The sequence below is a fragment of the Ambystoma mexicanum genome, chromosome 2p (assembly GCF_040938575.1).
Source record: "Ambystoma mexicanum isolate Mex_15411 chromosome 2p, UKY_AmexF1_1, whole genome shotgun sequence".
Lineage (NCBI taxonomy): Eukaryota > Metazoa > Chordata > Amphibia > Caudata > Ambystomatidae > Ambystoma > Ambystoma mexicanum.
Window position 1 is genome coordinate 1,247,260,282 of NC_090923.1, and position 17,791 is coordinate 1,247,278,072.

At 46.4% G+C, this 17,791-nt stretch overlaps 1 protein-coding gene across 2 annotated transcripts in view; it reads right to left on the bottom strand.

Annotated features, from left to right (window-relative positions):
* Positions 1–17,791, bottom strand: part of LOC138567392 (E3 ubiquitin-protein ligase RNF216-like) — a 2,013,370-nt gene that overhangs the window by 1,868,110 nt on the left and 127,469 nt on the right. The window contains exon 1 of one of the 2 annotated variants that reach the window (XM_069645557.1): positions 4,688–4,822. The exons of the other annotated variant lie outside the window; for it this stretch is intronic. Within the exon in view, the coding sequence (XP_069501658.1) occupies positions 4,688–4,715 (28 nt within the window). The 5' untranslated portion in view covers positions 4,716–4,822. Of the gene's footprint in view, positions 1–4,687; positions 4,823–17,791 lie in introns of those variants that run through there. 2 annotated transcript variants of the gene reach the window in all.

Consider the following 17,791-nt stretch of genomic DNA (forward strand, 5'->3'; position numbering starts at 1 on the left):
CTTTTATTCAGTCTGGGATTCTCTATCGTCTTTTAGGTATTTGACAGACATGTTTCGTAAGAGTCCCCTGTTATGAGCCAGTAGTCGAGGTAAGGATAGACCGGGATGGATTGCCTGCACAGATGTGCTGTTGCCACCGCTAGTACCTTTGTAAATACCCTTGGTGCAGATGCTATGCCGAGGGGTAGTACTTTGAACTGATAATGTTTGTCCTGTATCATAAATCTGAGCTATTTTCTGTGCGCTGGCAACATTGAAATATAAAGTATGCATCTTTCATGTCCAGTGTTGCCATGTAATCCCCCTGTGATAGCAGTGGAATTACTTCCTGTAGTATGAGCATGCAGAACTTTTGTGGCTTTACAAACTTGTTTGCTGGGCGCAGAGCTAAAACTGGGCGCATGGTTAGATCCTTTTTGGGTACAAGGAAGTACACTGAATAAATACCTTCTTTTACCTGAGCCAGAGGTACAATTTCTATGGCTCCTTTCCCTGGTGTCAGTCGTCTTGCTCATGTAGGTCTGAATGTCGGGGGCTGGTTGAAGTCTATACAGTACCTGTGGGCCACGGTCTTTAGTTATTCCCTCCCATGCCTGAAGAAACGATGTTAGCCAGCCCCCGACCAGGGAGGCATGGGAGCGGACCCGAATCCTCGGGTCATTTCGAACCTGAGGCCGAGGAGCCTCTGGGGGTAGAGTTCTGGCCTCTTCCATTGCCACGGCGTTGACCCCTTTGGGGATGCGGGGTGGTGTATCCGCCATTTCCCTGTGTAAAATTCCAATTGTTTCCCAATGAATATTGTTGCTACGGGAAGCGTTGGCCACGAAAAAGCCGTTTCGACCCAGACCCTCTTCTTGTAGAGCAGTAGTCTTCAAACTTTTTTGGCCTGGGCCCCCCCCTGAGAAAAGTTTGGGCAGGCCGGGCCCCCCCAAAAGTGCCAGATGGACAGTATGTAGAAATCGCTATGAACTTTTGCGTGCCGTCACCATACCCTACTCCCAGTAAAGACCCTGGGCTCTCCCCACCCTACTCCCCCCACTATCCCAGTGATGCCGCCCATCCTGCTCCCACCACAGTCCCTTAACAAAAGCATACACACATCCATACACATTTAAATAAAAAATAAATCGCCATAAACGTACCTTCTGCTGCGGCCTGCACGTGGTGCTAAAATGCCCCGCTCCAGGTTCCTCAACCCACATGTGCAAGGAGGCGCAGGAGCACCCCCTCGCACATACATACATGCAGTGCCCTAGCCAGCAATTCCAATGAGCTATGCAAGGCTGGCGAAGCAAAACACCCCCAGCATTGCATGGCTCAGTGATCCTGTGCGGCTGGGGAAATGAACTGTCAAAAGGCAAACAGTGTTTCCCTTTGACAGTTCAGCCAGCCCAGTAGCACTCCCTCAGCTGGAAAAAGCAGTTGAGGGAGTGCTCAGCGTTTCACTGGGCTGGCTCCTCAGCTCTTCCATAATGGGTGAGGTGGCCCGTGGGTGGACACCCCCCTCATCCATTATGGATGAGCCGGCAGGCTTGGACTGGCCTATAGGGCAATAGGGCGATGACCATACCAAAAATGCAAAATGCTAGTGAAGGCCAGTCAAAATGTGCCACTTTTTTGGCCAATGTGGGCCAGTTTGAGGAGTTACTTCACTATGCAGCTAGTAGTTTTGACCATTGTTGCTGAATAAATATTCTTTAAATATCACAATTTGTTTACATTTGAACAAAAAACAACCCCTTAGGTACTATTCAAACAGTCTGTGACTAAAGGACTGAATATCCATTTGCAACTGCTAGCCATTTTTTTATTGGTGCCCAAGACCGTTTTATGGTCCAGGCTGACCATGTGAGCTGCCCCTTCCCATTTCCTCCAATCTAAAAAAATAATTTACATTTCATGCTGGGCCCTGGGTCGGCGCGCCCCACAGTTTGAAGACCTCTGTTGCAGAGCGTCTTTGTGTAATCTGGTTCAGTGTTTTTAAAAGGTGTCATGTTCCTTTTTTGCGGTTTCGAGATCCTCATCGACCGCTTTCCCAAACAGGTTTGATTCTTCCACGGGTTTGTTTATTATTGACGCCTGCGTCTCTGGCTTGAATCCAGAGTTCTGTAGCCACGCATGTCTTTTCAGGAGTGCGCCCTGAGCCAGGGACGACCAGCAGTTTCTGCAGAGTCCAAAGTGTTCTTAAGAATGCTCTGGTTCACCTGTCTGCCTTCAGTGACAGTGGTGAGGAGACCAGTATGTAGGGGTTCAGGAACCTCCTGTATGCCTTCCTGTAGTAAAGCCCACTGGGCATCGGTGTAGCTGAGCAAAAAGGTATCGTTGTTGGCAATGCGCATTGAGAACGCTGCCGCAACCGTAATTCTTTTCCCAAGGGCGTAAAGTTGTTTACCTTCCTCATCAGGGGGTGCTTCGCCTGTTGACAAAGGGACCCCTGCCCAATTTCGAGTGGTTGTCACCACCAAGGACTCCGGGGTGGAATGACCTCGGATATACAGAGGATCTGATGGAGAAGGGCGAAAAAGTTTTTCTATTTGCGGGTTGACACCCCTTGTGAGAGCCAGTGTTGATAAGGATGGTGCCAGACGTTTTTTAATTGAATTGAATTGAGGAGGGGAATGCCCTGGTTGGCCGGTGGTTTCTCTTTAAGGATGTCCTCCACGAGGTCAGCTTCGGGGACCGCCTCATCTGTAGTCATTTTAAAGTGATCAGCTGCTTTACGTAACATTACGTTAAAAGTCAATTGGTCATCCACTGGCGATGGTTGTGGACTGGGGAGAGTCCAGGTCCAGGACATCAGGGTCTTGATGATCCGGGGATTGCCATGGTTGGGGGTCACCCACATCTGGGTTCTCTTCCCAGCCCTCTATGGGCTCATCCATGTCCTCAGGGTTGATGAATTCCTCATCCTGGGTATCAGCATGAATTTCATCCTCTGTAAGGTCGTAATTGTATATATCCTCTTCTAAAGAGGGGTCAAAAAGTCTTCGAAATTTAGCTTTGGGGTCCACAGGGCTCTCATATCCCTTGGCCTCTTTGGTGTGGGTTGTTCTGAACGAGAAACAAACCTGTCCAGCCTTTCCATGCAGTTCTCAAACTTTTCTCTAGTCTAAACCGAGGATCTAGAATGGTCTGAAGGTGGAAAAGGGTCTTTAAGAGTGTTCATCCGTCGAGATTTGTCACATTGTCGAGAATAAACCTTATTCGCCCTCAGAGCTCCTCCTGAGGTATCGACTTATGGGTGGGTTCCAGTACCCGCCACCCCCCCCCCCCAGGCCATCCTTGGACATGGGCCTCGGCGCATCCCCGGCCTGCCGCTTCAGACAATCGGCGGTGACAATCCTGGCTAAGCTGCCGGCGACGTCCTCCACGGTGGTGAGGCGCGTAGCTTCAGCCTGCGATTGCGAGGGGGGTCCTATTCGCCGGTGTCGGGGCCTTGTCCTCAATGGCTGCCTTTTTAGGCGGTGCCGGGGCCTTGTCTTCTGCTACCGCCATCTTCGGCGGAACCGGAACCCGATGCGTCTCGGCAGAACATGATATATTGGGCGTAGCGCCCTTTGTTGTCGATGGCATGGTCACTAGGCGCAATTGCGGCTGTGGGGAGGGCTGCCGATCCTAATGGTCGGTGGGTGCCACCGGAGCTTCCGGTGTACCCGTTGGCGCTCATGTCTTCTTCGACCTAGCCGAAGATTGACTTGGGGTTGTGTGCTTTGTGCTGTGTACATGTTTGTCTTTGTCGCCGGGGTGTGACTTCCCCATAGTCATGCCTAGTGGAGCCCCACTCTTCCTCTCCTTTCTCTGAAATACACAGACCCACCCCACAGCGTACTGCGTCATCCACCCCAACCCCCACATGCACTGGTGCCAACACCTCACATTCCTGCTCCTGTGTGTGTTCCCACTCCTTCACCCGCACTGCTTTTCTCCTTCTCTACCATGCATCATCAGCTGCATTCAGAATGTATGCCCATCCCTTGGCGGATCTTAACTTTTCCTCCACATCCACATTCCTTTCCACCACCCTCATTACCTCGGCTGGCAACAGCCGCCATATTGTGGCCCAAATGAAAATGTGTGCAAGAATTACTGCAAAATCTGAGGGTCTCTGATCACTCTTTACCTTCATCCCCTTTGTGATAGCTTTGTGCTTCGCTTGTAATTCAGCACTATCTCCCCATTCCCTTCCCTGCGGTATCCTTTGCTACTGATGTTCCTAGGCAACCCCCCCACCGCCTTCTTCCTTTGTACCGACTGGGGGACCACATCCCAATTGTCCACCATGCTACTCAACCACTCCAGCACAGCTCTCGCCCCGATTTATATGACAGATATTCCCCCGCCTCTTGCCTGGTCAGTGGACCGGCATCTGCCATTCTGTAACTAATCTGTAATCTGTCTTATTCCACTTTAACCCAAGCTTCTGACCTCCAACTCCTATCCTGTGCCCCTTACAGCATCGACCCTACACCAGCTCTACACGAAAGGTGCTCCGACTGTATCACAGGTGCCTAAGAATGCTCTGACCTTATTGCAGTCCTGCATTTGCCCATGCAACCCTTTACTATATCACTACATCACTCTGAGGCACTATCTGCGTATTATTCCTAGAGTCCCTGAAGACTCAAAATTCCACAAATTCCACTAGTCAAACGTGCAACAGGTACAATGAAAAACTTTTTCCACTTACCCGTTGTATTGTTGTAATCTCCAGTCATGCACCTCAGCAAGGGGAGCTCCTGGGGGCCAGCACCATTTGTTACAGGCTCGTCCTGCTCCCCACGATACCAGTGCTCATTCAGCTCCCTCACACTGTCTCAGGCATTCCAGGCGCTCTGCACTCAGACACAAATAATACACAAGACCAGAAGTGGGGTGAAAAAGCACTGTAATGCTAATACACCAGTGCTTGGGAGGGCTGCATTTGGTTCTGCCCCTCCCAAACCTGGCTCATCCTTATGTACAATGCCATAGCAACATCTTATTCTCCACCCATTAACAGCACGTATCATAACAAAACAGGTCATTTCGCCAAACAGGGGGGAAAGAAAGTACATTTCGTAACAGCAAACTGTCTCTGCATGGCAGCCTCTAGCAGCCTTGTGACTTGAACCAGCAGCATCAGAACTGTAAATCTCAGGCGAAGGGAGCCGTTATCATGCCTGGCACTCTAAGGCCTCAAAGCATTCCACAGATCAGCTGTGCTCAGCGACATCGCTTACATGGCTGTTCAGTTGTTCGGCCAGTCCATTTGTATCTGATGAATCACAAAGAAACAAAAAGAGTGCAGAATCAGAAATGTAACATGCAACACGGGTGGCATTCCTTTTACTTTTGCTCCAAAGCATTGACGCATGAAGGCGGAGACTGCTAAGGCTTCAATGGAGAATCCTGCTCTCTGAATGGAAGAGCAGGTCCACCTGGCCCAAAGGTGCCAGGCACGGCAGGTGCACATGTCTAGATGTTTCAGGGACCATGTCATCTGGGCCCAGTTGAAAAAAGGCAGGATGAAGGTGGATCCAAACCATGCCAGTCTCCAGAGGACCAAAAGGATGCAGGAATTGGAAGATATGCATAGGAGGAGATCAAACCTGCACTAGTAATCAATGCTTGCTCCAGGTGAAATTCCCTGAAGAACTGGCTCCGGGTTGACCCTGGGAGGTACAGAGAACCGCCGAAAGCTTGGCTAGAACGTCCTTACAGCTCCCACTCATGGGAGTCAAGCAAATTCCAGAGTATGAAACTCCATTTTGTGTCCACGGCCAGATGGGCTGTCGACCGTGAGAGTCCTTCTCAAGAGCCCATAACCATAGTTGCATGGTTTTCCTGCACAGAGGCAACAAACCCATTGCACCTCTCTTGTTGAGGGATTACATAGCCACATAAGAGTGTTGTCAATCCAGACATTTGACCTGCACGGATGAAAGAAGAACAACTTGGGCCAGCTTGATATCCCGCAGCTCCTGGAGCATATGGTTCGCTCCTGCAGGGAAACCACAGACCAACCCCCCCCGCCCCCTCTGTATGATCATCCAGATGAGCGGCCCAGCACTTCAAACCAGTCTGTGGCTATTGTCAACAGTGGCTAAGGTTACCTAAAAGCCCCCCACCTTTAGCAGGTTGCCGGAGGACCCACCAAAGGAGATCCTTAGACACATTGCTCGAGACCTAAAAATGTTGTGAAATGTTACCCTGAAACTTAGACCACTGACATTGTTGCAGCCACTGGAGCAACCCCATGCACAAGGAAATCATTGCCACAAGAAGATGCAGGAGGCCAGGACCAGGTTGTGTAATTGGAAAATATAAAATCATCTGACTAATGTTGACCACACGGCTGTTGGCATGAAAGGCTCTGCAAGAGCATATGTCCTGAATAGTACAGATTAAGGGGAGAGTCTGTAAAGGTGCTACATGGGGCCTTTTTTGAATTTGAGAGAAAAGCCTAAGTTATGCAGCAGATGGCAAGTAAGGGCTGACAAACTTTGGAGAGTGCTCAAATGAGACCATCATCCAGGGTTGGGAAAAGAAGGGAATCCATTCCCTTGTAGGACTAGCATCCACCAAAGGCAACAGCTTGGTAAAAATAATGGGGACTGCGCATGGGCCAAAGGGCAGAACCGCAACCGGTGGACGTTACCAACGATGAACCTGTGTTACTTTCTGTACTTTAGGATGGACTGAACAATGTAGTTGGCGTCACAGGACCTTCAACACACCATCCAGTCCTGCAAGTCCAGTGACTGACATTCAGTTCAAGCAAAATTGCCAATTTTTCCCACCTGGGTTTTCCAACTGTGAAAGTACAAGTTAAGCCGCTGAAAGTTAGAAATGGGATGCAGAACCCAGCCCCTCAGTACCAACAAATTATGGGACTATCATTCTCCCTCAGTCCCCACCTCCAAGGTTGGCACAAGCCATATAGCGGTCTTCACTGGGTACAATAAGCTTTTTTCCAGTAGGAAGGCCTCGAGGGTTAGGCGGGGAGCGAGGGCAGCTTATCAGAGGTGATGGAGGAAAGGGAGATAGTACAGCTGTGAAACAACCTGCAAGGCCCAGATGTTGAATGTTGTGTTTATCCACTCTAGGACCAACAAAAGGAAGACTGCCCTCTATACTGGGAAAGAATGGTTGAAGTCCACATTAAACAAATGAAGAGACGAAATGAACAGCTGTCGCAAAACTTGCAGAAACCTAAAGACTGTCAGTCAAAGGGGCTTGGAAGTGGCCTTGGGGGCCGTGGCGACTCATGGGGTTTCGTCAGTTCTCCCAGAGGGGAGCCTGTCCTTGTGAGGCTAGGGAGGTGAGCCTGCTACGCAGCATTCCCCCTAGGGGTGGTGGTATGCAGGACCTCACAAGGAGAGACTCCCCTTTTGGGGACGAGAACTCCTGTTCCGTTAAGGAACTCCCCAAAACCATTTCTTGTGGGCCACCAGTAGCATCCAGGCTTCAGATAAACAAGCCACGGTGTGTTATTTATTTTTAAATTGGACCCAATACTCAACTTGAAGATATGTCTGATAAAATGACTGAGAAGGAGAGGGCAGCAAGTAATGCCAATCGCACAATGGTAAACCAACCTAACTGACGACGAAGAACGAACAAGGGAGAATGCTCAACAGAAAGAAAGGACTTTAAATACTTCGCTGAGGAGGACCCAGAAGTCTAACATCAAAATGGAAGAAGGACTATGGGAGGTGTGTGAAACCCGAGAAGTTTGAATAAGCCAAGAGGTGAAAACTGATGAGAAGCGGGAGATACTCTGTCGTGCGGATCCAGCCAAGTGGTGTACACAAAATGCATGGAGAAAGCAGAGAGTAGAGCCATGCATGGGAAGAGAACCCAGAACAAAGGAGATCCGAGCGAGCAGTGGAATGACCCATGGAAGGTGGACTGTCCAGTCCAGAATAAACATTGAGACCACTGGGGCGTTGGCTCTGGGGAGCCACAAACAAGAACCTAGACGAGTGGGTGTAATTGTCGGAGCCGCTCCGACTCCGACTCAGAATGTTGTCCAAATCCTGGAATAAGAGCCAGTGATGCTAGCCGGTGAGGAAAAAGGTAACCGTAGCAGCGGGATACCTGGGAGGGGAAACTGGGACCAATAGCACACTCAGCCTACTCGTTCCAGTGAGCGGACAAGTGTCCATACGAGCAAAAATAACACTGGGACTCCGTTTACTCAGTCCAGCAAATCGTCAAATACCCACAAGGAGAATTACAGTTAAACCCGTTGTTTTACTCATTGCAAAAAGACAAACTGAATCAAGGAGCAAAGAGTTGTTTGCACAACTATATACATCCCAAAAAAGAAAGATTTTCAGACAGAGAAATTTGATATGAAACATGTTCATGAGGAAGTAAGAAACCAGAGGAATACAGAGAACCAAGATCAAGTAAAGAAGGATTTCAGTTACCCAGAAGTATTTGAAAAAGGGAGCGTTAAAATTCAAGAAATATCAGTATGAAGGGGTCAAAACTCAAACACAGCAAGAAGACAAAGTTTATCTACAGAAGGAAAAGGGATACCAGAAAGGTGGAAAAGCCCCCAAGAGGAACTGAACAAGTTGATATAAGAAATAGTAAAGATCTCAAAATCTGTTACGAGGGCTGAAAAATCCTATCCAGGAGAAAGAAGGGAGTCATTCTCGTGGGCTTTTTGTTGTTTTCTCTTAGTGGTAGGTAGGCCCAGTACAGATTAGCTTTGAGATGGAGGACAGACTGTTTACTTTTTGGACTTCACTTCCGCCGACAAGCACACTAGTTAGTTTTGCTAGCTAGGGAAACCCATAGCAAAGTGATAGAAAGGCATTTTTCTAACTTAAATAAATCACTTGCTAAACATGCCAAAAGCATTGGTCTCCTTTAGACCTACCACAGTGTCTTGAAATTGATCAGGAGACTCAATCGGCTTAAGAGTCGGAAATAGGAGACTACCACCATCGAAGGGTATGCAGAGGAGTTTTGCATGCAGATGAGGCACAATGCATCCAGAAGTGTCTCTTGATTACGAGCCCATGGTGCAGGCCTCACAATTTGTAGTTAGTCAGAATACGTTATTTGGTGGTTTGGAAACAAGTTTAACAATGCAGCAATGAATACAGGATGGTTGAGGGGCATAATATGTAATTCCGTGGGACTTTGAATGACAGGAAGTTCTGAATAACGAGGGTGCATCGCAAATGAAGCATATAATCATGTATTACCAGGTATTATGTCTGAAATTGTGGCAGAGAGTCTGCGAGATGTAATTAATCCAAGATGGCTGCTGCTAGAATATATGAATCAGAACTTGATCTACAACTCCTTTCAGAGTAATGCTATCAAATATTTTCTAAGGACCTTTTTTGTTTACCATAAAGGTGGTAGTTAAAAGAATGCAATATCCCTTATTGTTTAGAAGTTTGTTGGCAGTTAATTTTGCATGATTTCTAACATTTATTTCCTTCTATTTTTTGTTGAAGTTCCACTAATTGGTGAAACAGGGAGAAAATCAGTATGGGGAAGCCAGAGAAACGCTGTCGTCCCTCATGGCGGGGAAACGGAAAGTGAAACGGCAGCCGGGGCTGGCTGCGCCTTCCGCACAGAAAAAGAAGGAAGGTGAAGACAGTTTGTATCACTGGGGTGGGGGCCCTGGCTCACGCTCCCACACCCCCACTCTGACAAATAAGGACTCATGGATCCACCGACACGGAGAAACATTTAATGTGTTGTCCCTCAACGGGTGCAGACACATGTGAAGCCCCGCACCTGCTGCAGCCGTGCTGAAAGGTTCTGGTCTTTCTGGGGGACAGCAGAGGTACGTGGGGGAGCCTTGGGGACCCGGCCCTTGGGAGGGCATGGGGGTTTTGGTCCCCCTTCGAGCCATGAGCCGAGGGCAGGATCCTGTGGTGTGCGGCTGCCCCTAAAACAGGGGGTGGAGAGGTTCCAGTAGGGGGGGGGGAGAGAGGAAACCCCTTGAATGCGCACAGCAGAGTCTTGGGAGTGCAGGAACTGTGCTGCAGGTGTGTTGCCCCCAACCTGGGGTGTGTGCCCGCCTGCCCTGACCACAGTTGAGAAGATATAAAACGACTGGATAAGGGAGTCGGTGGCCCCTCATGGGGTGGACCTTACTCTGGACACTGGTACGGCTGGAGGCGCACGGAGGGCTCCGGAGAGCCCCCTAGAAACATAGGAAAAACCCTCCCCCCGGCGGCATTGGCTGGGGACATCCAGCAATTGTTGAAGCCCAGTGGCAGCCACCCGCAGGAGGTGGACTGACTGCCTGCGGTTCCAGGGGGCAGAGTGGGGCTCTAACTGGGCTCGGCAATGCATGGAGCCCAGAATCCGGCTGGCAGGCTTCGCATATCCAGGCAAGCGGGACAGCACTGACACCAAGATAGAAAGGACGATGGCAGCGGGAGGTGAGGACTCAATGGCATCAAAGAAAGATGTGGCCTCGCTGTTGGAGGAAATCAGGGACATGAGGGCCGACTTGGGGCAAAAGTGGACAAGATAAATTTTAGGCTTGATAAGATGGAGGAGAGGCTACAGGAGGTAGAACACAACCAGACCACCCTGGACACCATGGAAACCCAAATGGACGTCAAGCTGGGTGAAATAGAGAGAAGGGAAGCGGAGATGGTCCTAAAGATGGATGATTTTGAGAATCGAGAAGGAAGAAAACCTCCTGTTTTTCGGGGTTCCAGAGAAGGCAGGAGAAACGGAAAGGGATCTCAAGTGCATATTCCACAAAATCACGAAACTCCTCTTTGATGATGATTCAATCGACGAAATGGAGATCAAAAGGCGGCCCGAGATCAGTATTGGTGTGCTTTCACAATTATCCAGACAGACTTAAGATCCTAGACAAGGTGAAGGCGAAAGGACCGGTGAGGCACCTTATGGGGGCAACTGAGAATGTTAGTCCAGAAATGACCCTAATCATGAATAGTGTGTCTATTGTGTTGGCCAGAAACCAATCGCATCATGTGACAAACATCGCAAACACAGAATCGTCAGTATAACTAGAGGGCGTCCATTTTGTGTAATATCCGCCATTAGCTTTTTCGTTTTCTCTCAAATGCTTTGCAAATTGTATTTTATTCTGAAAGCTCATACACGGTGCGTGGCCACAGACTGCATGTTGAAAGATCAACCCCTGATAGGAATGCCAAACAGTACAGAAATAAATTGTTTTGCTCCCCTCACAAATTCCTTGGAGGCAAGCAGAAACGACATTTAATCAGCGACCCAGGAGCCGGCCTGTCCTACTGAAGCTGTAGCATAGGCAGTTAAAGCATGAATTATATTCTTCTAGCGGTGCTCCTTTGCGGATCTGCCTCAGAAGAGTCTAACCCCTAGTTCACGAATAGAAACGGATAGATAACGTACAATGGAATGTGTCTCTCTTACGAACATGATATCCTTGCTGAACAAGTGCTTTATGTTCTCCATAACAAAGAACTGTCTCTACAACTGTTGCTAAAATAAGTATAATTAGATTGAATAAGAAACTTGTCATAAATGTGTCATAATTGTCATGATTGTCAATCACCGAACCTTAGCCCTAGAAGATACATTATGGGCGGTTTGATTTGCCTTTAAAGATTGCATGTTTGTATATATGTTGCCGCTTGAGCGATGCTCGCTCTCTTGCGTCTCACGAGGTCTGGGTGACACGTTGCGAGACGTTAGACCCCAGACGGCCGACTGAGCATACTTTGAAATAAACCATATTCTTTGGAAAATCGAATCTCGTGTCTGCCGTGTCACTAGTGTGTGGTGATTGTGCCTTAGTTTCCATTTGCGGGGGGTGTTCACGGCCTAGCAAAATGGCGCCCGAATAGGGACCCTCCCCCTTTTGCTCCATCGTATACGTTAAATTTGAAGAAGGAAAAAACGAGTCAAGGACGAAGCCGTCGAGCCGGGATCAAAAGGTGTTCGGGGCGCCCCTGTAGAAGTGATGAGACTCCTTTGCAGATCTGAACACAGCTGGTCCCTGATCGACGAGCAGCATCCAGAGAGCATCAAGGCGAGGGTCCTGAAACGAGGCAGATTGAGCCAGATATGTAGTCACGATGATTCTTGGTTGCGTCTGTATAGGGACGAATTGATTGATCAGGTGAGTCGTGCCCAAATTCTTAAACGCCCTGATATTGATTGAGAGTTGCTCTTGCAAGATCAAACACCCAGGGTAATAAAAGTTTAAGGATTAATTATGCCTGGGAAATTGTCTTCCTGCCTAGTGTTTTTTTTTCACTGCGGTAGACAATCTTTGGAAACTGGCCAGGTCGCACACCCCCGGGGTCGCCGGCATTTGAAATGTATGTGAAATATGGAGTTGGGGCAATAATGTTTAATGAGATTTGGCATAGGCAGACCAGACGTGTATCAGAATGGCAGTGGTCTAACGAGGGGAGTTTTGAATTGACACGTATAGAACACTTAGAATCAGTATTGCTACGCAAGAAAGTGCGCCCAGCAGCATTCAATGTCGTACGAGACTGGAGAAAGGAAGCTAATCTCCGTCTGAGAAGTAGAGGGAAACATGCGCGCAGACATAAATCAAATACAGAGAAAGCGCTAGAACTTGATGAGCATCAGCAGACAGAGGATCTTAGGAGAATTGACAGGGCTTTCCAATTAGGCATACAAAAAATATATCTACAACAAGATTTGCATATATCACATGAGCTAATAAACAAAATCCTGAATGATCGAAGAAATGAACGTCCTCAAAGTAGTACTAATCCTATTGCTTCTCCACCTTATCTGCCTCTCCCACTCCTGTTGTTCCATCTGCACCATCTCCCCCTGTGCCATCATTTCCTCCACTGCCGTCAGAGCATGAATTAGTAGCTGCTTTGGCGGACAGTTCTACAGAAATGGGGCCTGGCCACAAGGAAGCACTAGAGTAACTCGTAGTACAGTTAGCAAAGCCAGGAAAGTGGAGATGAGAGTCTGGGCAGAAACGTATATTGAAGGTAACAAGAGGGAGTCATGCAGAATTACATGTACGACTATAAAAGGCTTGGCGAACAGCAGGTACCGTTAGAACGCATGGGGGAGTATCCTGTGGAAAAATGGAGTGAGTTGACTGGCACATTCACACTGCAAGAGTTGCAGGATCTGAACGTTCTTTCTCGCTTGCGTGATAATGCGTCGAAAGTACAAGAGCATGTTGGCTGGCTATTTGTGTTTAAAGACGAGCTTGATCAATCAAATAGAGAAATAATGAAGGAAAATAAACAACATTCGTCATATGTGCAACAATGATTTTTGCCGCCGTTAATATCAGGAAATTAGAATTTGTACGCTAAAGGCGCTTAAATTGATTACGGATGTCACCATTTCCCCAATAGCAGTGCACGATCCGTTTAGTCAGTATACACTAGAGATGCAGAGAAAGGTATTGCAGGTCATGGTTGAGTATTTGCAAGATGAGTATTTGAAGAAGGCGGCGTGTTGTCCCGCTGATTTAATGACGATATACAAAAGAGCATTTTCGCCTGAAACTGGAATGACTGCTTTTTCCTCTCGATTTAGCTTTATTGCTTAGCAAACGAGCAGATGTAGAATCGCCTAGTTTGCAATTGCCTATGATAGAAGTGCCTCCAACATTTGTCCCGAAAGTAGAGATTGATGCCCCTGAAACGACTGAAGCGAGCACGATAGAAGTCCATTACACAGCACAGTTTGTACATGTCCCTTTTTCTAGACAGGAGGTAAAAATCGGCCAGGAAAAATCTGTCGGGATTCTATAAGGAAATTGAGTCGGTTTTGAATTCCTCTGTTTTTACATTGAGTGATATTGATCTATTGTTTCCTGTGATTCTTCCTGTAGACATATGGAAACAGGTTAGGAATATAAATGACGCAAATATATTGGGTGATACATGGGAGAATTTGATGAGAATTGATGGTGATAGAAAAGCTGGAGAAAAACCGCCGCTGGTCATGTTGGCCTTACCAGCATGAATAGTACAGAAATTGAAAATGTTGACACCCAAAGAAAAGAATAGTTTGGGATAAATTAACGGCTTGTTTACAGGGCAAAGATGAAGCTGCGACAGATTATTTTAATCGATTTGAAGAAGTATTTGCACATTTCAGTGGCCAAGATTTGATTACTGAACCCAGGAAGAGGTTGTTTGTTGATAAGTTTGTGCGAGGGTTACCAAAAAATCTAAATTTAATAATGACATCTGAAAGTGCATGGCAAGCGTAAACACAGAGTGAAGTATTACACATGGCCCAAGTTTATGAGAACTTAGTGAATGCAGAGAAGGAGAAAGAAATGAGGGACAAAGGGAATCTAAAAACAAGGGTATTAATGCAGCAAGTAGCAAACAATAATTGAGGTGGCGGGAACGGACAAACCAGAGCCCAATTCTCCAACATGCAAGGTGGTCCAATAGGTATTAATCAATGTGCTTATTGTAGACAAGAAGGCCATTGGAGAGCACAGAGCCCGCAGATACAGAACCGTAATGTGGCTTTCCCCGAGAAGGCAGAATAGAGGTCTTCCGGGAACACAAGGGCAGAATAGGAAACCAAGAGCGCCACAATTTCAGAACCACCAGGGGAATCACAACCAGAATCAGACCCAGAACCAGCAACATCAGAATAGCACAGGAGATGGAAATGTTTTTGATAACCAGTCCAATGCATATTACTCTGCGGAATTTATATCTGATGATGTACTGTTTTACTAGGACAGCCCAAGACCGGGGTTGGGAGCAGAATCTAGTCCCATAGACCAGAAAGGACCCTACATAGAAATGAAGGTTGGGAATAGGGAGCACATTTTTCTAGTGGACACAGGTGCGCAGAAATGTTCAATTGACCATCAGCAGGTTCCAGAAATACCACTTTCAGGGCAGAATAATGTCTCCGTAGGGTTCTCAGGTACACCAGTAATTAGTCCGGTGTCACAATCAGTACCTATAACATTAGGTCCATTCACTGAGAGTTGCCCATTTTTTTTGACAAAAAATTGCAGGGAAAATTTGTTGGGATTAAACTTATTGAAGAAATTGAATGCGGTTATTTATTGTTCTCCTGATGGAGTATATTTGACAATGTCATCACAAAAGACTCCTGTATCACAATTTTTATCTAAACCATTACCCACTGAATTGAGTAAAGTACCAACTTGTATATGGGCAGTGAATGATAACAATGTTGGTTGTTTGAAAGTAGAAACCGTAAAAAATGGTTTTGAAAGAAGGTATCACCGTGCCACGTTTTCCGCAATATAAAATCTCGGCAGAAGGGGAGAAAGCATTGTAATGCATTGTGTCAGATTTGATTAAGAGAAACGTGATTGAAGAAATTTCAGGTAGCACTTGCAATAGTCGATTCTTCCGGTTTACAAGAAAAGAGGTAATGACATAACCATACCGTTTCATAATTGATTTGCGCAGATTGAATAAAGTTGTTGATCCACAATTTCCATTAGTCCCGGATGCGACTACAATTTTAACTATGATTCCAGCTTCTGCATCATATTTTAGTGTTATAGATCTGAAAAAATGCGTTTTTCAGCATTCCAGTACATCCAGATAGCCGATATTTATTTGCTTTTAGCCTAGGAGGACGTTCATTTACATTCGCACGAATTCCGCAGAGATACACTGAAAGTCCGAGTATTTATAGTAGAGCATTAAAAGAACAACTAGACATGCTAGAGCTACCAACAGGTTGTGTATTGTTACAGTATATTGACAATTTACTGATTGCAGCAGACACAGAAGACATTTGTAAAGAAAGCACAGTTACACTACTGACACATCTAGCAGCACATGGACACAAAGCTTCATTAAAAAAATTCCAGTATTGTCGAAAGGAAGTGGCCTACTTGGGCTACCTCCTTTCGAAGGAGGGACGAAGATTGACACCAGAAAGGATAGAAAGCATCTCTGGGATGCCTATTCCAAAAACACAGAAAGAAGTCAGGGCTTTAATTGGCATGGCTTCATATTGTAGGCAGTTGATTGCAAACTTCTCCATGATTGTGAAACCAATAGTGGCATTGACAAAGAAGGATGTTGTCCTGCCTTTGCCATGGAGAATGGAATGTCAAGAAGCATTTGACCTGCTAAAGGCTGCATTGTGTTCAGCTCCAGGTTTGGGCACACCAAATTATGACAAGAGTTTCAAGTTATTTGTGCATGAAAACAATGGTTGTGCTTTGGCTGTTTTGACCCAGGAACAATGAGGGAGAAGTATACCATGCGGTTATTTTTCTTCCACGCTGGATCCTGTTGCATGCGCTTTGCCGCACTGTTTGCGAGCTGTTGCTGTGGCTGCCACGTCAGTAAAACAAACCTAGGGTATGGTTTTAGGTCACACTTTAACCGTCATGGTGCCCCACGCAGTAGACGTTCTTTTAAATAGAGAAGAACGTCTCTATATTTGCACCGCATATTCAAATTATGAGGTGTTATGCCTTGAATCTGGCTCAGTTAATGCCTCCTCCCAATGAAAAAACAGGTGAAAAAGAATTCCCCCATGATTATTTAATGGTTACTGAACAAGAAACGAAAGGAAGGATTGATCTAACAGATACCCCACTGAAAGAGCCAGATGGAGAACTGTTTTGTGACGGTTCTTGTTTTAAATTACCCGATGGCACTTCAACTGCTGCATATGCCGTCACAACACTGAAGAGTATTGTAGAGAGCAAAATAATCCCATACAACTCAGCACGGGCTGCAGAGATAATGGCGTTAACCAGAGCATGTGAAATTTCCGAAAACCTAAATTTAAACATATACACTGACAGTCAGTACGCCATTTGGGGTGGTACACAATTTTGGTCGGTTATGGGCTGAAAGGGGTTTCCTGACATCACACGGAACAAAAATCCAACATGGCATTTTGATAGTAAGACTGTTGTCTGCACTTGCGCTTCCCAAACGATTAACAATAATAAAATGCGATGCGCATAAAAAGATAACATGTAACGTTGGAAAGGGAAACGCATTTGCAGACAAAATTGCGAAACGAACTGCCACTGATTTACACACAAAAATGTACATTGAAAAGTTGAAAGAGGTACCTTGCATGGTAGAAAATGGAATTGCCACAGTTAAAGAAATGCAAACAGAGGCAACTGCAGATGAAATAAAAGCATGGTCTGAGGGTCCAGCAGAATTAGACATAGAAGGTTGTTGGGTGGACAAAAAGAATAAAAAATGGATGTTGCCAAATGCCTATGTAACAGCGATGGTCACTATGGCCCATAGTCCATATGTGCTAAGAAAATCATCGAACATCTAGGCACAGTATGGCAGAATTTGCACATTAGAAAAACAGCTGAGAGGCTAGTGCAAAATTGCAGGACTTGTTTGCAGCGTAACAATGGAAAAGGAACAGTGACTCCAGTAGGTAGTTTTGCCCTCCCCCCTCTATGCCATCCAAAGTAATCCATTTTGATTTTATAGAAATGGAAATGTGTCAAAATTACAAATATGTCCTTGTGGTGGTTTGGGCATTCAGCAAATAGGTGGAGGCCTATCCCCTAAAAGACTGTACAGAAATGAGCACAGTGAAAATGATGCTAAAAGAGTATTTTTCCCGTTTCGGCTTGCCACGTGTTATATGGTCAGATAACGGTCAGCATTTCATTGCAGCTGTGATATTACAGATTTGTACAGGTCTCCAGATTAATAAAAGATTTCACCCGGCATGGCACCCGATGAGTGCCGGTCTTGTGGAACGCCAAAACAGTATTTTAAAGAACAAACTCAGTAAATTATGTGAAGGGAGCTAGTTGAGGTGGCCTGACACATTGCCACTAGCTCCGTTG